At 38.4% G+C, this 25,260-nt stretch overlaps 1 protein-coding gene across 7 annotated transcripts in view; it reads left to right on the top strand.

The window, feature by feature from the left end:
* Positions 1 to 25,260, top strand: part of NCKAP5 (NCK associated protein 5) — a 957,082-nt gene that overhangs the window by 376,294 nt on the left and 555,528 nt on the right. For all 7 annotated transcript variants that reach the window (XM_062185802.1, XM_062185829.1, XM_062185796.1 and 4 more), the window contains one exon: positions 22,076 to 22,139. In XM_062185802.1, the coding sequence (XP_062041786.1) occupies positions 22,076 to 22,139 (64 nt within the window). The remainder of the gene's footprint in view (positions 1 to 22,075; positions 22,140 to 25,260) is intronic.

Raw genomic sequence — 25,260 nt, 5'->3', positions numbered from 1 at the left:
CTGCAGGCAGATGCCTAGTGAACTGTGCCACAGTGATGGCCCTGAAATGAGCAGGTATTAACTTCTTCAAAGTACTAGGAATGTGATCACTGTTGGTACTTAATATATTTTTTTAAGATTTTATTTATAAGAGGTAGGATTACAGACACTGAGAAGGAGAGATAGAAAGGTCTTCCATTTGCTGGTTCATTCTCTAAATGACTGCAATTGCCAAAGCAGAGCCTATCTCCTGCCAGAAGCTTCTTTCAGGTATCCAGTTTGGGTGGAAGGGGCCCAAGTCCTTGGGCCATATTTGCTTTCCCAGGCAGTTTAGGTGGGAGCTGCAATGGAAATTAAGCAGTCAGGATTCCAACCAGCTCCTATTTGGAATGCTGGCATCAGAGGCAGCGACTTTACCTGCTATGCCACTTACCTCCTGTGCCATGATGCCGACCTCATTAGTATTCTTACCTTCTTCTATATAAAACGTACCCAGATGTGTGTAAAGACGTCAGCTCACTACCTCAACCATCATCCTGCTTCAGGAAAGGTGTGGGCCTCTCTCTTCAGAAAGGTGCTTTTTGTTGACTCTTTGACCTTTTCCCTAGACCTCTAACCCTTCTTTTAAGATACAAAAAGATCCTGCTTTCTTTATTCTTTCTCTTTCTTATTGTGTCAAGGAAATTGCTGATAATTATAATTGCCTAGATTTACTTACATATTACCAGCAAGTTTATAATAACATGTTTTGACAGTTAATTTTCCTGCTTTGTTGTTGGCCTATCATTTTTCTGCCAAAACATATGCTGCTGTATGCAAACCAATTGCTTTCCTGTTTTCTGAAAACACTTTTCACCCCATTGAGAGTATCCTAGACAGTTGTATATCCAAGAATTTTTGTCTCCTCAGTTTTGCTTTGTATAATAAAAAATGGAAGAATGCCCAAAAGTTTGTGGAAAATGGCATTTAAAAAATGAGTTATTTTGGTGGAAAATTTGAAAGTTCATGAGAAATGCATAATAAACTACCCTGCATAGACTTCACAATTTTTGTACCAAAATAAACAATTTTTAGTTTAAATATTCTATGCACTTTTCTAAAGTTCCCTTATACAAATCGAGCATCCCCAATTCATACGTATGAAGTGCTCCAACATCCAAAATTTTGAGTGCCAACCTGATGCTCAAAAAATTGAGGATTTTGGAGCATTTCAGATTTTGAATGCTTATATTATGGTTATTTAACCAATGAAGTGTATGAAAATATTCCAAAAATCGCAAAACTCCAAAATCTCAAATACTTCTTTTCCCAAGGACTTGGGACACTTGTGTTATGCTGCACACTGATTGCTGTCTGTTTCTCATCTGTTAATTGTTAGGCTATATATCAGTTTCTGTCATTCATTTCTTATAAAATACTCAGTGTTGACCTTTGTCTTTCTTAAGCTATCTGTTCAGCTCTAACTGAATATTTGCATCTGGTCATGATGAGATTGTTTAGAGAGAATGTAGTGAAGTGCAACTTCTATTTTTTTTAAACTTTCTTTCAAGAGTTCCATGTGTTTAAAATCTTACTGTTGATATTTTGAAGGTGGTATTTTGATTCTTCATGGTAATAATGCGAAGGACAGGAGAAGAGGAAGATACTTGGTGATGTGTCGGTGTCTCTTGATGTCACCGGAAGAAAGGTTGTGGAAGCTACGGGGCTCTTGTCTTCACTCAAGAAAGAATGCAGGCATGAGACAGAAAGTGGAGTGATAAGGCTTTATTGGGGATAGGGCATCTGTCAGGACAGAAGGGACAGAGAGAGAGAGTGCCCAGTCGCTGAGACTGGGGGAGAGCAAGGTTACATGGTTGAATGGAGAGAATACGCCTGGGCAGGCCAGGGGGCGCAGATCACCGGAGAGCTGAGTGCAGTCTGTTTGGACCCCCTTGGTTTTTAAGGGCGTCTATTTACCCACCTCCCCCTCTCCACCAGGACAAATGATGGAGAGTCCAGGTGGAAGGTTTGTTGTGTGAAAATTAGCAGATTCCTCCCCAGATTTGCTGGTGCCCAGGCAGAGTAGGGGGGCTTCTCTTAGGGCATTTGGTCCTGAGGAGAGAATTCTCCTGGAAGCTTTCCTTGGGGGAAGAGCTAGGACCACCTGGAAAGTTATCAGGGTCTGAGCAGGAATTTGAAGTGCAAAATGCTGGACTTCTGGAGTTTCCACAGTAGATGCTGGTCTTTGGGCCTGTCTCCACACATACATGGGCTAAAACTGACTTCCTACCTAACATTGACATCGTCAATACTCCTGGGGTCTAATGTATACACTGGGTGAGCATGTATACAATGTTTCATAGTTCACAACGTTTCAAGAGTTTTCTCCAGAAAAATTAAAAGTGTTGATGGTAGAGATTTGAGACAATTTACAGAAAGCAATATGACAACTATGTGCTTGTTGGGTGTTCTCAAAGGAAGAATGAAGACTGTGTTGATTGTAAATGTTGAAGTCTGATAGTAGAAGGATCAAGATGGTATGAATACAGCAGTATAGATCTTCAGTACTGGATATTTTTTGAAACCTCAAATAGTACAATTGAAATTAATGTAAAAATTGAGTTAAAAGTACTTTTGTTGCAGTTCTGAGTAAGGATCCATTTGTAGATAAATAGAAAGATTTTTGCACATAAAGGACTTCATTAGAGTAGAAATGATCAGTTAGTGTAGTAGACACTAACAGTTGTTTCCTTCTCTTAGAACAGTGCCCAACCCATAAAGGATAGAGGCAGATCTATGAATGTGTTATATGGCCCTGTCTTCTAGACCAGAGCTATTCAGTTCACAGCGTGTGCCTTCCGCATACTTTGTCAATCAGTTCCTACCCTGGGGAATATAAAATGTTAAATGGATGAGAAATAGGAATCAGTAGTTCTCAGGGCTTTGCCAGGGCATTGTGGGATTCTAAAACATCTGGGGAGAAGTAGGTAAGTTGTTGATGAGAGATTTCTGGAGGTAACAAGGTCCTGCCTCTTCTAGTGTTTGATGGATCAGTTCCTAGAAAAATGGTAACACATTTAATTAAATGCCATGTTTTTATTCCCAGCAGAGTTGTTTTGTAACTTGTAAGCAGGAGAAAACCAACTGATAAATCCAATGGAGAAAGTTCAGAAAAAACTAACCGGTAGGCAAAGATGAATGGTGAAAATATTTAGCTATAAGAATTATGTGAACAGAAAATCCAGAAATCAACCCATGCATCTACAACCAACTTATCTTTAACAAAGGAGCTAAAATCAACCCCTGAAGCAAGCACAATCTCTTTAACAAATGGTGCTGGGGAAACGGGATCTCAACATGCAGAAGTATGAAAATAGACTCATACCCTACATCTTACATAAAAATCCACTCATAATGGGTATTAAACCTAAGTCTGCAACCCAATACCATCGAATTATTAGAGAACATAGGGGAACCCTGCAAGACATTGGAATAAGCAAAGATTTCTTGGAAAAGACCCCAGAGGCACAGGCAATCCAAGGCAAAATTGACAAATGGGATTATATTGGCTGAGATGCTTCTACACTGCAAAAGAAACACTCGATAAAGTGAAAAGGCAACCGATAGACTGGGATGAAATATTTGCAAACTATGCCACAGGTAAAAGGTTAACATCCAGAATCTATCAAGAGCTCAAGAAATTCAACAAGAAAAACAAAACCAACAATCCAGTTGAGAAATGGACAAAGGACTTGAACAGTTTTTTTTTTTTTTTTCCCCCAGGGGAAAAATTCAAATGGCCAACCAAAATGCCCTCAGGGAAATGCAAATCAAAACCATAAAGAGGTTTCACCTCACTTCAGTTAAAATGCTCACAAACAGTAATCAACAAATGACAAATACTGGCGAGGATGTGGGGATAAAGGTACTCTAATCCACTGTTGGTGGGAATGTAAACTGGTCCAGCCACTATGGCAGACAGTATGGAGATACCTCAGAAATTTGACTACAGACCTACCATATGACCCAACCATCCCACTCCTGGGGATTTACCCAAACCAAAAGAAATCAGCATATGAAAGAATTATCCCCCATGATCATTGCAGCTCAAGTCACAGTAGCTAAGATATGGAATCAACCCAGATGTCCATCATCTGAAATTATTTAATATACACTATTATGATATATATACACTATGGTATATATACACTATAGAGTACTACTCAGCTATAAAAAATATAAATCCTGTCTTTTGCAACAAAATGAATGCAACTGCAAATTATTACACTTAGTGAAATAAGTTAGTCTCAAAAAGACAGATATCATATGTTTTTTTCTGATCCGAAGTAACTAATAGAGTACCTGAAATGTAACATATTGGAGTGAAATAGGCTTTTTGAGATTAGATTATTGCTACAGCCTTCTGTCTTCCATTGAAGAACAGTGTTTTTTTTTTTTTTTTTTGTTTGTTTTTTCCATACTATTGAACTCTTTTGCTTATTGTAGGGCTAACTATACAAACATTAAGTAAACTGAAAAATAGATCTTTGTAAAAATTAAGAGTGGGAATGGGAGATTGAGGAGGAGGAAAGGATGGAATATGGGTGGGAAGAAGGGCAAGGGGTTAAGTGTCACTATGTTCCTAAACCTGTATATATGAAATACATGTAGCTTGTATAACTTAAAAAAAATTAAAAACCAACCAAACCAAAAAAAAAAAAATCACATGAGCTTTGTTCTGATATATGTGTTCTCATTGAAAAAAAATTTGGCAGATACTCAGAGCATCGAAAATTACTCTTAATGAGTACTTTAAGAAGACTAAGTTGAATGGCTATACAGATCACAAAATATATGGTGCTCCCAAGGCTTCAATGTGGTTCTGTTGGGTAGAGGAGACCTGAGTAAATAAGGGACTAGAATAGCTCATGTCTTCTCCAGAGAGTAAATCCATGACCACTGGTCATGTAAGTCCTCAGTACTCAGAAGCAGCCAACCTGTGTCCCTCGAATGGGGCAGCCAGAGAACATATATGTGTATTTGCAAATCCTGTTCCAGAAGACCAACTAGGTCAGTATTCTCCTAATAGAGCACTAGGGTAGCCACTTACCATACACTGGGCGTCACAGTAGACTTAGCAAAAAGGCTGTGGAGATGGAACTACTAAAAATGTCTCTACGGCTAAGATAATGAACACCTATGGTGGATTACCTATCAAGTGTGCCACTTGAACTATTCGTAGTCTTCTCAGACTCTCTTGGAATGACATGTAAGTGAAACATATTCCTTAGATTAAAAGAGCCCAGCTTTTTAGTAAATAGGTTATAATCCTGTAGTTAACATTTCACATGTTTGGTTTTAACTTTTGACAGCTCTTAACTTTTGTGAGTTGTGACTGCCTTGTTTTTTGTCTAGAGATTCCTTGGTTCTGCTGGTCAGAAGTAAATGCTGCCTTTTTGTGAGAATTTATTGTAGTTTGCTCAGCATACCATTAGATTTTACTAAATTCTGTGTTTCCTTTTTGGGTATAGAAATGAATTATGTACAAACATAGCTGATTTAAAATACATGCATTTTTATTATTTGAGAGTTGGAGACAGAGCACGTGGGCAAGTGAGGGCTTATATTAGCTGGTTCACTCCCCAAATGCCCACTGTGGTTGAGACTGGGCCGATCTAAAGTCAAGAGTCAGGAACTCAATGTGAGTCTCCCATATGGGTTACAGGTACCTAAGTATTTGAGCAATCACGTGCTGCCTCCCAGAATGCAAATTGTTAGGGAGCTAGGACTCAACAACAGATTCTCAGATATGGGATGTAAGCATCTTAACCAATAATCCAGGTATTTGCCCTTAAAATTTATTGGGAAGTGTTACGTTACTAGGGCTTCTATACTAAAGTTCCACAAATAGGGTGATTTAACAATAAAGGAGGATGTTTTGTCTCACAGTTGTGAAACCCAGAAGTCCATGTTGAGGTGTTGAAAGGTTAGTCTGTGGTAGTAGTGAGAGAAGCTATTCCATGTCACTTATCCAGTTCGGTGTGCAGTTTTGGGCAGTATTTGTTTTCCCCAGGCTTGTGGAAACCTACATCCAATCTTTGCCTTCTTCCTGTGCTGTTTCTTTCTGTCTCTGAGTGTGTGTGTATGTGTGTTTACATGTCTCCTATAGACTCTACAGTCATTCTGGGCTATGGCCCACCTTAATGACCTCATCTTAATTTTCCTGTGTAGAGACCCTCATCCCCAAATGAGGTCATATGCTGAGATGCTATGGATTTAGGACTGAAATTTAAGAATTTTGGAAGAGGCGAAATTCAAGCCATGAATCTGAATGAAAATATATGACCTGTTATATGGAGAAAAAAGGTGCTCTAACTACAGGGTTGAGCATATTACTCATCATTGTATCTTCTATAGAGCATAGCATAGTGTCTCCAACATAATGGGTAGCATTATATTTGTGGAATAAATTGATGGCATTTCCAATATACTCTCAAAGTCACTGTTTGAGCTGATCTACCCTTGTGTGTTTGATTCATTCTATAAACAGAGGAAGTAAGCTTTAGTATATAAACTTTGTTGTGTTATAGTCTGCTATGGTTTCTGTCATTTTATCTTCCAGATTCCTTGTGGAACTCAAAAGGCTTTCTGAGCCTAGACAGATGGATTCGAGCCTCCTCACAGATATTGTCTTGGGGCCTTTGTCAAAATGGAGACAGAATGAGATTTCAGGACTGTTGATAATTGAAAGCCATGGAAACTAAATTAGTTGTCACATAAGGGCTATTTTCATGTTTCGGGAGATGGTTGATGTGTGTTTTCTTATTCTTAAGAATTCCCATTCCATATTAAGCTACAATATAGCCTGTGGGTTTTGAATGTTACCCATACTGAGGGAAGAAAATTGAACATTATTGAAACGATTTTGTTGAATAAAGTTTTTCCTAAGTGCCAAACATATACAATCCTGTGTTTCCTTTGTTTTTCAGTGCAATTATGTAAAGAAGCAAGGGTAGTACATTTACATGCAGAGAATTCTGAATTTCTGGGAAAGTGTGGCAAGAAAAGGAACTTGGATTGGGGAACAGACAACAAAGAAACACATATTCAGAAACTGACTTTCTCATAAGTGATGCCTAAGTTTAAGAAGTGAAGTGGTTCCTCAAAGTATACATATTGAGTAAACTTCATTTAAAGTCCTTTGCTGTAACTGACCTTTTTTCAATCAAGGAAGGAGTAAAGTCAAGAGTTGAGACTATAAATTCCTAAGGTTTGGATAGTTTTTCTTCCTAGTAAGGATTTTAGAAATAAAGAGCAGTAGAGTTTAGAGATTTCACTCTGACCCAGAATCAAAAAGGAAGTGAAATGATGTTATTTTAATTCTGTTGCTAAATCCAGGCTCTAGGACTTTATGAAAAACTTGAAGATGACAGCATTTATTCCAATGAAGGCTAACTATTGCAAGTGGAAATAGAAAGGAGCAAACGCGGACGTGATTATTCCTTCATTGGTCTATTGACCAGCAAGACTACATGCAAAAGCCACATAAATGACCACAGTAGTAGGTTTTGTCAGTAGTTTGTGTGGTTTCATTTAAGATACATTGTGTGAAGCTCCAAGGCATGGAACTGAAACTTGTGATACTGAATATGGGTGGAGGCATGCTGTAATTTTGCCTTAAGTTAATGAGAGACTCATTGCACTGAGCGTGATTGTCCATTCCCTGAGGATGTGTTCGTGACCTGGACACACAAAGACCATAATGTCCCAGTCCTATAGGGTCATCCAGCCCAGCAAGGAAGAGAAATAGGTAAGCGGGCAATTGTGACATGGCAGACCACATTAATGAATCAAATGAAAACATGGGTTCAACTTAAAGCACCATTCTCAAAGAACAGTTTCAAGAATGAGTACATGGGTTAGAGACTGAGAGAGCTCCTGGTATGTGGGTGCATATTTTACAAATTCAACCAGAACGGGCACGTGGACAAAACACCTTGAGAAAGGCAGGCTGCTAAAATCAGCATATTTGTGTGTTTGCTTTTACTAATTATCTCTGTATTCCAACACACAAAAGTTCTTTTAAAACTCTCTGAAATGTAGGCGCAAAGGAGTAGCGAGTGGGGTGCTGGGGAGGGTTGGACGGACACTCTTGAATGAGCATAGCAGTGTTAATAAACTGTTAGGAAGTCATTGGAGAGTGTATGTGTGCATGTCAACTCTTTCTGAGTTTCCTGCTAGCTGGCTATTCTTAGTTACTGTTGCACAGAATTGTGTAAAGGTCAAAAATTGAGAATTCACTCTCAGTTTACTGACTTGGATGCACTGTGAATGTTGACAGATTGTCCTGCCACATGTAAGTGATTTTTGGTGTGTTAAAGTTTCAGGGCAACTCTAGGATATGTCGTGGAAAAAGTATATAAAGAAGTTTTTCTGATGCGTGCTGCAGCTCTTAAAGCTGTTTCTGAATTCTGCTCTCGACTGGTTATCTGAGGAGATGAGTAATTAAATAATCGCTTTGGAAAGGCTAATTAATTTAGCCATTACTCAGGGACTGCTGCTACTGGTCTTTCCATCTGCCCACACGACAGGCACACCTGGCGCGTGGTATTGTCATGGCCACTTCAGCGGATGACTCCCCAGGATGTCTGTGTGTGCGGAAAGAATGGTCAGTCCTAGGCCTCCTCCAGGGTGCAAACCTGCTTTTCTCGTGCTTCTACCAGGTTGCCACCGGGCTCTTGCTCTTGAGACCCGAGGAAATGGGGGGAAGCTGATGATTAATAGAACCTTTTCTCCTAGATTTTGGTGTATGACTCTATGCCCTGAGGCATAACTGAGCATAATCATATATCAAATTTCCTCCCAAGCACATGTCAGTACCTTTGTAAGGGAAAATATATGGGGAGAAGCTAATTGAAACAAAAACCTAGGCCTCAGCATAGCTTTGTATTGGGAATTGGACTACTATTGCTCTTTCACTCTGCCAGCAAATATTAGCTCTTGGAATTCAGTGTGTTGATGTAAAGTTTTAGGTGACACTTCAAAAGCTTCATGGAAAAATGTGTTAGAAAAAAGTGCCCACTAATTACAAAAATGTTTGGCACCAAAATAAACATGGAAAAATAGAATTAAGAGATAAGCTCATGGCTGAGGGTTAAGTCTTCTTAGGCTGTTTGAATCCCACATCAAAGTTCTGTGAGTCCTACTTCTACTTCTGCTCCAGCTTCTTGCTAATGCACATCTTTTGGAGGCAGCAGGTAACAACTCAATTACTTTGGTCCCTGACACTAATGTGGGAGACAGGGATGGAATCTCAGGCTCCTGGATTTAGCTTGGCCCATTAATTGCTCTTGCAGGCTTAGTGGGGGAGTGAACAAGCAAATAGAAACACTCATTCTCTCCCCCTCTCTTTTTTTCCTCACCCTTTGAAATAAAATGAAACTAAATTTAAAAATTTGATTTTTGTGCAAAACATTGTTGAAATTCATATATGCTTTTTTCGTAATACTTACTTTCTGTAAACTCGTGTTAGTGGTATTTTTCACAAAAAAAAGTCAAGAATGTCCTGAATTCTTGGAGGCTGGGATGATTTCTTATATTGTTTGAACTTGCCTCCCTAGTAGTAGAAGCAGTGATAACAGATAATTGTAGAGACAGACAGATGTTCTAAAAGAGATGGTTTAACAAACCTATATCCATTGCTGGTTTTACAAATTTGGAGAAACATGAATGATCATATTTAGACTTCTCAACAGTGAGGTGTTAGACATGTTTTGTAGCCTACATGAGAAGCCTCAGTTTGCTCTTCAAGGTAGATATTACAATATATTTGTACTGTTCAAACTGGACAGAGGGTTCTGGGGAGGGTGCTCTCTGAACATTTTGGAAATCTGTAACATCAAAACTATTTTTATAATAAAATAAAATAAAAACTAGCCAGTGTTATTCTCTAAGAGTATACACTGGTTTGCCAGTGTCTACTCCACATGTGACAATGCAGGATTTAGAAGCTACAAAAGGAAGCAAATATGAGAATCTAGATGTTATTTTCATTAGGCAGACATGAGAGACACAGAAAAGTTTAAAACAGTGCTACTCCTTTTATTATTTGTTTTGAATTCTGTAATTATATTTATGTTTTGTTAACCTTTAATGGGATTATTGTTGTTTAAATGAAGTGTACTTGACGTCCAAGTTTTAATTTTGATTATGCTAAATATCAACAGCTATAACTCAAAATTACTTGGGCCTCTAGTTAGCATCTTGAGTGATTTTTTTGCAGCGTTCAAAAGGGTTCTGACATACCATCACTATATATTGTTAGCAATGATTATAAAACCTGTTTTATGGGGTGGTTCTAGGTTTGATTATTTCATGTAAAGTCTTTGAGGTTAGTGCTGGACATAGGAACTATTCTATAGTGACTCTCAGCTATTACAGTTATGTAAATGGGAAAGTCGATTGAGTCAAAGAAGTGACTTACTGAAATTTCTGTCACCAGAGTGACAGATCTTGGATATGAAGTAAATTCCAACAATACTGCATTTGAAAGATCAAGGAATCTGAAGAATAATAAAACAGATAATACAGATTGTTGGTCACTAAAATATTTGTGAGGACATACCTATTCTGCCACATGATTTGTTGCTGCAAAGTGTGCAATTGAAAAAAAATTAGAAAATAACAGAATATACCTTCCCATTTATAGGAAGCTCATTTTCAATCTCTCAACAAAATTAATATTCAGTTTTTTAATTTACACATGTTTATTTCATATATACAGATATATTAACATAGTGATACTCTCCACCAGATGCTCCCTTCAATCCACGCTCCAGCTCTTCTTCCTCCTCCTTTTCCCATTTCCACTTTTACATTTTACAAAGATATACTTTCAGTTTCCTTAATGAATCGTAAATTTACCCCTGCACTAAGTAAAAGTTCAACAAATAGTATGAAGAAAAAAAAAAACACTGTTCCTCAGCAGAAGTGACAAGGGCTATAAACAATCATCAAACCTCAATGTCCATTTCACTCCAATACATTACATTTTATATACTCTATTAGTTACCCCTGATCAGGGAAAACATATGATGTCTGTCATTTTGGGATTGGCTTGTTTGACTAAGTATAATGTTTTCCACTTGCATCCATTTTGTTGCAAAAGACAGGATTTTTTTTGGAGCTGATTAGTACTCCATAGTGTGTGTGTGTGTGTGTTAGTGTGTGTGTATGATAATTTCTTTATCCAGTCATCAGTTGGTGGACATCTGGGTTAATTCCATTTCTTAAACTATTGTGACTTGAGCTGCGGTGAACATGAGGGTACAAATAACTAGGGTACAAATAACTCTTTCATATGCTGATTTCATTTAATTTGGGTAAATTCCCAGGAGTGGGATGGCTGGACTATATGGTGGGTCTATATTCAGATTTATTTTACTTTGAATGATCAATTTATTTGAAAGGCAGAGTTACAGAGAGGGAGAAACAGATCTTTGGTGTGCTGTTTATTCGTCAAATAACTTCATTGGCCCTGCTGGGCTAGGCCAAAGCCAAAAGCTTCTTTCAGGTCTCCCACTTAGCTGCAGGATCCCAAGCACCTGGACCATCTTTTTCTGCTGTTATCGGCATATTAGCAGGGATCTGGATCTGAAGTGGAGCAGCTGGGACACAAACAGATGTCCATATGGGATGGCAGCATTGCAACTGGCAGCTTAGGTCACTACCCCCACAATGTTGGCCCTTAACATTGACTTTAAAATCCAGTTTTGAATATGGTGCACAGCTGTTGTACTAATTTGTGGGCATTCTGGCTGGCTATAGCACCAGAACTCTGAATATAGAATTGTTACTGATCTTTATTTCTAGGGTCAAGAATTTATACAAGACCTTCAGTAAACTGATATTTTGATGAATGGATTGAAATTTTCATTATTTGTTGGTTTGTAGAATTGGAATTTGCCAGAATATTCTAGAAAAAATTTAAGTAGATCCATATATATATTCCATAATGCCTAACTAAGTTTTGAATACTGTACAATACAGGGAATTAACCTGAAAAACTAAAAGCAACACAAACTTAGTTTGGTAGGAGGCATTATTACAGAGGTCCTCGGAAAGTTCATGGAATATGTGAATTATGAACAAACTATAGATTTCAAACTTTTTAATTCCATTTTCCCTCAATTTTTAAAGAATTCTTATAAAATTTTTAATATACTGGCATTGTTCTCTACAGTAAAGATAACTGATCTTACATTTCTAAAATACCCAGAATTTAAGGAGAAAATGTGAAACATAAATGGGAACATGGAGTTGTTATACTTCATGGTTAAGTAAAGATCATGCCAAATTATCTATCACTTCTAAGGTAACACACAGCATCTAAGATACTGACACTGTGCTTGATGTGAGGCACAGTTGTACCTTTAGCTCTGCATCTTTCAGATGTATTGCATGTACAGTGTAGTCTGGGGCAGTGAGACTTACAATGAATAGAGCCAACGTTTCACACTTACTCTATGCGCCCTTGTTCATCTTCCTCACGGGCATCTTCTACCATCTGCTTAATGGAGTGTGGGGTGCATGTGGCTCCATTATTTGCCATTCAGAATGGGTCAGGGACCCAGGCTACATTTAGAGGGCAAGAGAACTTTGATTTGTCTTGAGACAGGCTTGCATCCCATGCTTATGCAACAGATGGCTCTGCAGCACTCTCCTGTCTGAGATCTCTACATATCACAAACTGATTATGTCCCTTTTTGCAATCTGCTTTGTCCTTGGGGAACATTTTTGTAAAACTTGGAAACCTTATAGGTGTTCCCTCAACTTGGCATTTGCCAACTCCATTTAGACTTTGTTAGGGGTACTCTTTGCATGAGCTTAATTTGCAGATGTGTCAGTGGTCTTCTGAAGATGCATGATTCACATAAAAATAGTCATTTGTTACTATTTGTTGGTATAGTCTGTGGCTGTTTCATGGACATAAGAAACTTGAGACTAATTCTGTAGTTGAATAAAGGCTGAATGAGAATAGCTCTATTTAATCTTTCTAGGAGAAAAAATTCTTGCTGCAATTAACTCAGAGACATAAGTGTGATCTTATTTCTTTGTTTTGATGTGTATATGTTTTGTTTATTTTTATTTTATCTCTATCTGTTAAAGTAAGGATCCATAGCTCTTGATGAAATATCCCTGGGCATTTTTTGTGTAATCATAAAGTCATACCCTCTTCATAATGAGCTACTGGCTTTGCCACAAACAGAACAAAACAGGGATGCCTTGCAAAAGCACAGTTGTCTTTATCCAGCAGATGCACGAAAGCCTTGAAATAGGAGCAAGGGTGTATGTGAGTGTATTTAATTTGCCTTGGGTAGCTTGCAAGTCAAGTATTCCTTTATTTTTTATACAAAGCTGTTTGTGAGATCCTTGAATTTGCATGAAAAAGATTCTGCTCTCAATTGATTTCACACATATATTGGGACCATAAGGGTTTGAAGATATGGTTTGCCAGGGACTGCTAAACAAGGGTAAAAGAGATTACTGTAAAAAAAAAAACTTTAATATTTTGACAGAATTGATAATTTGATGCTAGAAATATTTTTTTTAAACTTTTATTTAATGAATGTAAATTTCCAGTGTACAGCTTATGGATTACAATGGCTTCCCCCTCCCATAACTTCCCTCCCACCCACAACCCTCCCCTCTCCCGCTCCCTCTCCCCTTCCATTCACATCAAGATTCATTTTCAATTCTCTTTATATACAGAAGATCAATTTAGTATAAAGATTTCAACAGTTTGCACCCACATAGAAACACGAAGTGAAACATACTGTTTGAGTGCTAGTTATAGCATTAAATCAAAATGTACAGCACATTAAGGACAGAGATCCCACATGAGGAACAAGTGCACAGTGACTCCTGTTGTTGACCCAACAAATTGACACTCTAGTTTATGGTGCCAGTAACCACCCTAGGCTGTCGTCATGAGTTGCCAAGGCTATGGAAGCCTTCCAAGTTTTCCGACTCTGATCATATTTAGACAAGGTCATAAAAGACAGAGTGAGGATAGCAACCAATAATCCTAAGAGTGGCATTTACCAGGTTTGAACAATTATACAGCATTAAGTGGGGAAGAGGACCATCAGTACACACAGGTTGGGAGTGGAGCCATTGGTGGTAGAGTAGAGGTTATGATTACAAAGGAATGAGGCCCAAGTACACCAGACAGGGTCTAGAACAAAGGACAGAGTCATTATTAGAGGAGCTAAGAAAGGTGCTGTCTAAGCTACAAGTAATTTTTCTGATTGAGAGGCAAATAGAACCTGATAGAAGGGGCTTGATAATAATCTGGTGGGCTTTAGGCCTTGTAAATTCAGAGGCCCAGACCTATCTATCTCTTCACATGGGGTATATCCTAAGGGAGGTGTGAACCTCCTAGGGGAAGGCACTCTGTTGACTTTCATTACTTGGCTGGCCTGGGAGGAGAGCTGGCCAGGTAAAGGCAGGGGGGCATCTCTAACAAGAAATTGACAGTTCTGCCTGCAATGTTGCTGACCCTACTTGAACATACCCTCAGCTGCAGTGGTCACTTTGGAAGCTGGGCTGAGTGAAGGGCTTTTCAGCTTAGAGCCAATAAGATCTGTGGCTCTGACCTGGACATCCTTCGACTCCAGGGCAGGTCCATTTCCAGTGATCCAACTCTTGGCAGAGCTGCCAGGGCTCTTCACAAGCTGACTTCTGCTGAAGCCCAGGCTTACCACATTGAAAGCCACTGCAGTGGACTGGCCTGTTGGGTCTCCTTGAGGGCAGATCACTGTACAGATCAGCCAGTAATAGGCCTGCCACCCATTGCTTCTGATGCCTAGCTTTCTTTTCCTCCTGGTTTGTGTTAAAGCAGACCAGAGGATGCAAGTCAAGGGAGTGCCCATGTCCCATCTCTAATCTTCGGTGGCCTGAACTACAAGTCTATAGTCACAGGCATGTTCTGTAGTAGTTTTTCTAAGGTAGACAATGCCCATGAGGAAAATTATATTCTCACTTTAAAACTTTCTTTCCCTTTGGTCTGAAAGGGAGGTTTTTTCTACTTACTGTTTACTTCGCTGATGGCGAAGTGAATTTAGCTATGAGATTATTATTTAAGTTCTTATTTTGGCTATGCTATTACAGAAAAATGTTAGCCATCTCTTTTATAAGGTCTAAAGATTAAATTGTGCATCCTACAGATTCCTTCATAATAGAATTAGTTTCCTATCTTGAAGAGAATAGAGAAATGAAAGAACAAGTTGGGCTTAGAATAGAGAAATGAGGGAGCAAGTCCTAGATCGCTTGCTGACAATAGCAATATTACATGACTACTTAGCAAACCGTTTCTACCATTAGATAACAACTTAAAAAAACATTTACCAGAAGGTCCAATGCCTTCTATAAATTTTAAGAATCATGTATTTGAAAACACCTCTTAAATATCTAACATGGTGTAGTTTGTTTAACCAGTAAACTTAAGCACAACCATATAAAATGTTTTTAGTTTCTTTCTACCAACAAGTTTAAAACATGATACACAGATTCAGGTCACACAAATTAAAATGTATCTTTGATTGATTTTAGCAGCTTAAATTTATGGACAATCTTATCTATAAGCCATTTAAAATAAAACTCTTAATAAAATTTCCTATGTGGACATACAATGTGTACACACATATAACATAGCATAATAGACCAATATAGCAATTTTAATAATAGCTTTTAAAATCTTTAACTCTTTTTGTAGATTGCCAATTGATTTGAATTGCTTTTTGTTTTTAGATTACTTTAACACATTGCTTTAACAGAGCATCAGAGTTTAATTCTATGTCAAAGAGAAATTGAGCTTCCTGTGATCTTTTGCTGTGAGGTTTCCTTCGTTTACCTTCTTTCATATTGGTGACCATGTTTCTGTGTTTCTGTGTGTAACACATCTTTAAGCATCTTTTGCAGGGCAGGATGAGTGGCAACAAATTCTTTCAGTTTCTGTTTGCTATGAAAAGTCTTAATTTCACCTTCATTCACAAATGAGAGCTTTGCTGGATATAATATTCTGGGCTGGCAGTTTTTCTCTCTTAGTACCTGGGCTATATCTCGCCATTCCCTTCTAGCTTGTAGGGTTTCTGATGAGAAGTCTGCTGTGAGTGTAATTGGAGATCCTCTGAGAGTAATCTGACGTTTCACTCTTGCACATTTTAGGATCTTTTCTTTATGTTTCACTGTGGTGAGTTTGATTACAATGTGTCGTGGTGAGGATCTCTTTTGGTCATGTTTATTAGGGGTTCTATAAGCTTCCTGTACTAAGATGCCTCTGTCCTTCTCCAAACCTGGGAAATTTTCTGCTAGTATCTCACTGAAAATGCCTTCTAATCCTTTCTTCCTCTCCATGCCATCAGGAACTCCTAGAACCCGAATGTTGGGTTTTTTAATAGTATCCTGTAGATTCCCGACAATATTTTTTAGATTTCTAATTTCTTCTTCTTTTCTTTGGTTTGCCTGTTTCCTTTCCTGTTCTCTGTCTTCTAAGTCTGATATTCTCTCTTCTGCTTCACCCATTCTGTTTTTAAGGCTCTCTAATGTGTTTGTCATTTGATCTATTGAGTTCTTCATTTCATTGTGGTTTTTTGTCACTATCACAGTTTCATGTTCTACTAGTTGTTTCATTTCATTTTGATTCCTCCTTAATATTTCATTTTCACGAGAGAGATTTTCTATCCTTTCCAGTAAGGATTTCTGTAGTTCAAGGATTTGTTTTTGAGAACTTCTTAATGTTCTTATCAATTTTTTGAGATCCACTTCTTGCATTTCTTCTATCTCATCATCTTCATAATCTTGAATTGGGGTGTCTTTTTCATTTGGGGGCGTCATAGTGTCTTCCTTGTTCTTATTACCTCGGTTTTTGCGTTTGTTGTATGGCATGTTGGAGATATTTGGTTTCTTCACTGTGGTGTTTTTTCTTGTTACACTATGGCTCTAGATTAAGTGGACTGTCTGCTTTCAGTGGAGCCTTAGAGGCTTGAGATGAGTGTGGACTGAGAGCTGTGTTTGGTTCCTCAGGGCTGAGGGTGTGTCAAAGATGACACTCCCAGGTTAGGCGTGGTAAATCTCTCTTTCTTTTTTTTTGTTTTTTTGATTCAAAAGGGAAGTAATTCCACACAGCTGAACGTAATTGGAGGTAGTTAGCAGGCGAATGATATACCCACAGGAGCCAGAGATCGGAAGCTCTTTCCCAAGGACCACACAGGGAATCTGTGCTGCCCTCAGTGTGGGCTCCAATTCTCCTGCAGTCTCCCACTGGATTGCCAAGTTAGATACTGAACTCCTGTTATTTCACCCCTCCCCCCAGAGTCAGGTTTTTCTGCTATGCTCAGGGCCAGTGCAGACCTGAGGTCGCCCTGCTTATGACGTATGTCCAAAATGGCGCCTGTACTTTGTCTTGCTCGCCTTTGAGGGGTGAGCGGAGAGAGAGAAACTCGTGTCCGTATCGGTCACTTTTTTTATTTTTTTCCTCTCTCTCTTCTAGTTAGCCTGGTGAATTTTTCCCCACGGAGTTTCAAGCCTCGTTCCCTCTAGCCTCCTCTTTCCGCTTGCCCGCTGGTGTCTCGGGCTATGGAGGTTCGGCTCACCTCGCGTTCCAGCGCTGGTGTGTTGAGTCTGCCGCTGGTGTCCCGAACTTGGGCTCCCACGCTCTCCACGCAGGTCCACTGTGAATCACTAGTTCTGGAAGAGTTTCCTCTGCTGTTTGATCCCCTACTCTTCCTTGACCCTGCAGTATCTCCACTTTTATTAACCTGTGTGTCTTGCTGAACTATCAATGTGCTCCCTGCCTATTCCGCCATCTTGCCGCTCCTCTGATGCTAGAAATATTAACATCTGGAAATCCTGAGAATTTTATCATAGATGCTTTGACCTTTAACAAACATGTCACTTCCTTAGTTTTGATAAAGGACAACTTTTTTTTTCCAGATAAAAATATAATATAATTTCTACCTTAAGAAGTCTTTTTCATATCAAGCATACAGTGAATAACAAGGAATTGAAATTGGAGCATAAAGATTTAATAAGATTTATTTATTTTAAGGGATAAGAGAGAAGGAGAAACAGATCTTCCCACCCCTGGTTCACTCACCAAATAGCCACAGCAAACATGGCTGTAGTACAGTTGATCTTTCACTGCCTTTGCTCATCTCAAAGGGGACCATGCAGTATTCTTTGGTAACTTGAGGGGTTCCTGTTCCATGACATATGTTGTGTGTCCCACATAAATGATTTCTAACAATTACAGACCAGAGTCCCAAGGGGCAGTTGTATTTTTTTGTGTTTCTGCAGATTCTTCCTTTCATGTCTATAGGATAGCTTGTTTCAAGAGTCCAGACTTTAGCAGTTTCCCTCCTTTGTAGAGGGAAGGAGACTGAGGAGCAGAGATTGGATTGGAGATCTTTTCCTGTGACTCAGACTACTCTGAAATTGTCCATGTAGATGTCATCTCTTTCCACTTGGCCAATTGAAACTGACCATATCTGTTCTCTGTTGAAGTACAACTTAGTGTTTGTAGTTTCCATGTATTTTACCACATTTCACTGAATCTTTCTGCTAGGTTGTTGCCTTTTTAGGGTTGACCCTTTGAAACTGGTTCATTGTCTTTTCCTTTCATAAAGAAATGAATGCATAAAAATGCAATGTGTTAGCAATGTGTTAGCAATGCACAAAATTTCCTGATTTATTAACATTTTCCTTTTTAAGAGCTCTGTAGTAGCTAAAACCATTAATTATCAAATTGAATCTAACAAGATTGGACAAGCCACCTATACCATGTGACAATTTGTAATAATTCTTTGAAAGGGTGTCTCTTTTAAGCATAGAATGGTGATGTTCTTAACCCCTTTACTATATTAGGGCTCCCTTAACATTTAGTAGAGTGATCACAGTCAGATTAACTCTGTAGAAATGTCTTTCATGTTAAACTGCTCTTGAGAAAAAAGCCATCAGCATGCGAATTAAATCTTAGAGGATTGAGCAATCAGAAATGATGATTCAAGGTGATTTTCTAGATGATTCATGCATTCCTAGTTCTGTATCTTCTAGTTTGCAAAGTGTGGTCCTGGGAACCTGGACATCCCCAAGTCCCTTTGAAGGGATCTACAAGATCAAAACTATGTTTGTTATAATACTAGATGATATTTGCCTTTTTCATTCATGTCCTTTCATGAATGGAATTTTCTAAAAGGTACATAATGTGTTGTGTCACAATAGGTGGAAACCAGAAGCTAACATGAGACTGCTTGCCTGCTATTAAGCCAGACATCAAAGATATTTGCAAAAATCTGATGCAGTGTCACTCTACTTGTGAAATTTATGTTTTGAAATTTAAGATTGTTTTGCTGATCAAGTCACTGTTTCTCATAGTGTTCATTTCACTTTAACAGGTTTCCTTTTTGGTGCTCAGTTAGTTGTCACTGATCAGGGAGAACATATGATATTTGTCCCTTTGGGACTGGCTTATTTCACTCAGCATGATGTTTTCCAGATTCCTCCATTTTGTTGCAAATGATCAGCCCTTGTCCTGACTGTTGATGAACAACTTAATATTTTATCCTTTTTAGTATTTTTTTGTTCTACTTAATACTATTGGTTGAACTCTTTAATTAACACACAATTATTCTTAGGTGTTTAACTGAAAAGTGATCCCTGTTAAATATAAGAGTGGGAATAAGAGAGGGAGGAGATGTACAATTTGGGACATGCTCAATCAGACTTGCTCCAAATGGTGGAGTTAAAAATGTGCCAGGGGATTCCAATACAATCCCATCAAGGTGGCATGTACCAATGCCATCTCACTAGTCCAAGTGATCAGTTTCAGTTCACAATTGATCATACTGATAGGAGTAAGAGTCAAAGGGATCACACAAACAAGACTAGTGTCTGCTAATACTAACTGATAGAATTAAAAAGGAGAGACCGATCCAACATGGGAAACGGGATACACAGCAGACTCATAGAATGGCAGATATCCTAAACAGCACTCTGCTCTCAGAATCAGCCCTTAAGGCATTCGGATCTGGCTGAAGAGCCCATTAGAGTATTTTAGGCATGGAAAGCCAAGACACTCTGGCAAAACAACAACAACAACAAAACCTAAATGAATGATCTCTGTGAGTGAGATCCCAGTGGAAAGAACGGGCCATCAAAGAAGCAGGTACCTTTCTCTGAAGGGAGGAGAGAACTTCCACTTTGACTATGACCTTGTCTAAATAAGATCAGAGTTGGTGAACTCAAAAGGCTTCCATAGCCTTGGAAACTCATGACAAGAGCCTAGGGTGATTCCTGACGCCATATACAAGAGTGTCAGTTGTTAAGTCAACAACATGAGTCACTGTGCACTTACTCCTCATGTAGGATCTCTGTCCTTAATGTGTTGTACAATGTGAATTAATGCTATAACTAGTACTCAAATAGTACTTTATACTTTGTGTTTCTATGTGGGTGGAAACTGTTGAAATCTTTACTTAATATATACTAAATTGATCTTCTGTATATAAAGATAATTGAAAGTGAATCTTGATGTGAATGGAATGGGAGAGGGAGTGGGAGATGGGAGAGGTGTGAGCGGGAGGGAAGTTATGGGGGGGGGGAAGCCATAGTAATCCAAAATCTGTACTTTGGAAATTTATATTTACTAAATAAAAGTTAAAAAAAAAAAAGAAAGAAAAGATAGGACAACTTGATTTTGTACCAAGGATTAGGATGGGTCCCTGCAAATCTGTTCCAAGAGTTGTTCTTTTGGTGTATTTTTAATAGTGTTTAGGGAGAGAATAACTAAATGCATATGTTTAATTTTAATAAAATAGAAAATCAGTTATATTCATCTCTTACAAATCTTTGTTTATTCTGTTTGCCCTTTATCTGCTTAATAGGACAGGGACATGGACACTCTGCCCTGTTTACCTCAGGGGCATGTGATTTCCATCTCTGGTTCCTTCCTGTCCCCTTTGTAGGCTTCCTTATATGTGCACGCACAGGTCCTGCTTTAGACTCCGTAACTGGACTTTGCTGAGTATCTCTTTGTTCCAGTTTTCCATTTTATATCCTGTGTTTTTGGTTATTTACTTAGAGAACTACTGCTACTAGAAAACTGCTCAATCTAAACCTGATTAAAGCAGGTTCCTACGTAGTGAAGGGCATTTCATAGATCCAAGCAGTGAAAAAGAGAAGTGCTTGCTCTAACTCAACTCAAACAGACCTGCTTCCTCTGCCTCTATAGAGTGAATCCTGTGCAATAGGAAGAGTTAACAGAGATGGGATACCCAGATACCTTCACATCTAGATAGTTACAGAAGGATTTCAGGAGAAATCCTTCCTAAAACTGAAATGCTTGGTAGAACTAACACATTACAAGTAGAGTTCACTTACCCTTGTGTCATTATCTATAAGCTATTCAGAAACTCATTGAAAAGCTGTTAAAAGTGTAGTTACCCATCACTTTACAAAAATGTTAAAATTTTAAGGAATATTTAATACATTGTAAATGAGTTCAGAATTAGAATTGTAAGGACTATAATATCAACCTCATTGCTAAAGAATGCTGAAATAATAAAGTCTGTATTTTCATATTTCCTAGACCTTGAAAAATAAGTTCATTTAGGCTTTGAAGCAAAGAAATCTAAAATTCCACCTCACTTACACCTGATTGCTATTACTATTTTAAGAAAAGTGTATACTTTTAGCTTTTTAAACATCAGTATTGGCATGGAGCAACAGATGAAGTAATTAAAAATTTATAAACAAAGTTGGTACAGAAAGAAGTGACATACTTCATCTGTGGAACACTGATTTATATGACATAGTAGTGAATGTAATTAAAACTTAGCATTTGACATAAAGTCCAGAGGAAAAACATCTTCAATGACACTGCCTGAAAGCAATGCAGTAATCACTTAATATTTTTTATAGAAAATGTGGTAGAGGACATGAGCCAGAAAGAGCAGAGGAAGGAGTTCCTTTGGAGACCAAAGAGGAATGTTTCACAGCCGTGCTAGTGTGCCCTCTACCCTGGGAATGGTCCAGTAATCATGTGCTTTTGTTTCTCCAGGGAGAAGTTGGCGGTGGCCCAACTGCAGCGGGAAGTTGCCCAAAGAGCAAGTGAGGGGGCTATGGTAAGTCCTGGTTGGTCTCTCTCCCTACCCTGAAACCTCTACCCAGAGGTCTCTGATGTGGAAGTCTTTTTATTGGATTAAGTTTAAGGAAAATGTCTGCTTGCAGCATGTTGAATGATGTTTTCTTAAATGATGTATTTATAATGCAATTTAGGGGATTCTGTTGTTTGTGGAGAGAGAGGTTAATTGGAAAATTTTAAATAACAGTTGAGTAGTTTTGGAGAAATGTTCAAATATTCAAAGGGTTATATATCAGCACATCAACTCTAAAATATTTGAGAGGCTTCACAAAGAAAGGTAGGAGGTTTATTTGAGCTTAGAGATTGGAGGTTCTCACTGTCGGAGTCTGGACAACTATATTGGTTCATCTATCAGGGGAAGGCCAGAGATGGTGGAGTGGTGACAGTGTGGCTGGTCAGGAAGCAGGCTGACACAGGGTGAGTTCTCTTTCTGCATGACCAGCCCTCTTGCAAGAACTGCCTTCCAAGGGCAAGCCCAAGGTGACCTAAAGACCTTCCATATAAGTGCATCTCCCAGATGCCATAATTACATCGAGTGACCCTTAATCCATCAACTGTTAGAATTAATGCATTGACTGTTTGGTGTTTAAACATGTGCATCTTTGTAGGGAGCCAAATCCCATTCAGAACATAACAAGTTATAAGGATTTGTTTTGTGGAGGTCTACTGGATACCTAGGCTTCAGGGTTAGGTCTCAGTTTCTCTAAATGACGGTCTTAGATGTTTAGATAAGAGCAGTTCAGCATAACTCATCCATCTCAGCTCTTCAAACTTAATAAAACAAATGACTTAAAAGAACATTTGGATGTTTCCTAATTGGCCTTTTATTCTCTTCCTTCTCTCCAGTATCTGCACTATATATCTCCCTGTCTTTTACAGCTCGTACCCTTTAGAAAACTGATGTTTCTTTGTGTTGTGAATTGTACTAAAAATCAATATGGTTGTTTTGGTCCATAGCAACTTCATTTTACAGACTTTCTTGGCCAAAATATCTGTCTGTGTGCCACTATACCATCCAGGATGGCTGTCTGGGGACTTGGGGATTGCATGTGTGTGGATTAACTGCTGTTGCTGCCTCTGAGAAGAAAATATACTGGATTTTTTTCTCCCACTTATGACAAAACAGTGGCATCTGTGCAGTTTTTCAGTGCAACAATTTTGTTTTTGAAAATATAAATGAAAGCTTTTCAGACCCTGAAGGCTGTTTGTATTTGCTTTCATGAGAGTTAATTGACAATCCATCCATTGAAAACAAAAACTGATGAAATATGCTGGCCTCACATTTCTCTGAGAATAGGGCACAAGCTTCGGTGAGATGCTGACTGTTCAGTGGGGACTGAACGAGTGGGCCTCGAGCACGTTGAAATACAAAGGGGACGTGAATGCATTGTTTAGCAAGTGATCTTTCTGAGGAGAGAATCTTGCATGTTTAAATGATATGAAGCCGTTGTTCAAAATCACACTTTAATAACGAAATGGAAAGAGGTGGACAAAATAAAGATCTAGTCCAATGGTGGATTGAACCTTTTCAGACCAAACTTGTCACTGAGCTTGGACACGGTAATGGGCAGGGCCACTATGTAATGTTTCAATCTTTGGTTTAGGGCTAGCTCATGTGCAATCAACTATGTTCCTGACAGTGAGGAAGTGACTTGATTTTTCTAGGTGTCCATTTCCCCATCTTTGGAAGTTGGAATTTTATGTTTCAGTTAGCTTGTTGGGGATTCATGGTACTTAGTATTTGCCCATGTAAAGTTTCTATAATGTGCAGACTTATAGGCATTAACTAAATGGCATTTTAGCTCATGAGAACAAATCTTGCAAGAATGAACTTCTGTTCTTAATTATATTAAGTGTGAGTTAATTGAAATGGTCTTAGATCAATAATTGTCTACTCTGTTACCAAAACAAAATCTCCTTTAAAAACATTACAGAGGCAATTGTTCAGGGTAGAGAAAAACAGAAAATGCAGATAAGCGAAAAGATAACTCTGCTCTAGTGACTTAGGAAGTTACCAATGTCTTACTAATGGAATTTTAATCATGGTGAAAGAAATCACCTCTTGGTGCTAATTGATTTGACAGATACTTATTGAGCATTTACTGTGTTGTCAGCACTGGGTGGGTACTAGAGGAACCCTTAGGGAAGAAAATGGGAAAATTTTGAAAGCTTGCAGTCTAGTGCCTATGGAGACAGACTTTGAATAAAATTATAGTATTAGGTGAGGAAGGAACTACGAGAAAATAAAAGCCAAGTAGGGCAGATTGGGTGTCCACTGTTTGAAATAGAATGTCAAGTCACAGCAAAGTTAGTCTCTGAGCAAAACTTGCAGAGGATGGAATTTGTCATAGGGATATCTGGGAGGGGTTATTCCAGCAAGGCAGATCAGCAAATGCAAAGGCCTGGCCTGTGACTAGGGAACTGCGTGGGGACATGGCTGGCTAGAGGAGTAATGGTGTGACGGGGGAGAGGATGAAATGTGGAAGAGGGAATCAGAAGTGGTGGGGACACACAGTGTCAAGTCATCAGTGTCTCCATGGATCTGTGATTGAGGCTCTGAGTGACAGGAACCATCAGAAGACTTGGAAGGAGGCAGTGACATGGTCAGATGAATAGAATTCCTAATTGTGTTATCCCTCTACTATGTAATTGATCACATCTTGATTCTTTACAGACACCATAATCCCTGATTGTCACTAATTTCCTTTTCTGTTCCCTCATTCTCAATTTTTTTTTTGTTTCTTAATGTAGTTCAACTCCTCTGTGTTTTCTACCTAATTTCATGCTTCAGATTTTCTGTTCCTGAAAATTTCTGAAGTCCTGATTATTTCAGTCTCTGAAAGCTCCTGAAATGAGTCAGTTCTATTAATCCTTTAAATTTAATTCTTACTGTTACAAGTTTTTTTTTTTAAATAGAACTCCTGTCATGTCTGTAACAAAATGGAAATCAGTTCATCACTACCAGATCACCTTAGGTTTTTCAAAGACTATAGTTTATATAAAATGCTTATCTACTTGAAAAGAAAAATGAAAGTGAAGAAATTACACTGGAAGTCTTTTCTAAAAGTCATTAATTAAATTCAGACTGATAATTTTTTTAA

Source organism: Lepus europaeus, chromosome 1 (genome assembly GCF_033115175.1).
Source record: "Lepus europaeus isolate LE1 chromosome 1, mLepTim1.pri, whole genome shotgun sequence".
Taxonomy (NCBI): Eukaryota; Metazoa; Chordata; class Mammalia; order Lagomorpha; family Leporidae; genus Lepus; species Lepus europaeus.
This window is presented reverse-complemented; position numbering and strand designations above follow the sequence as displayed.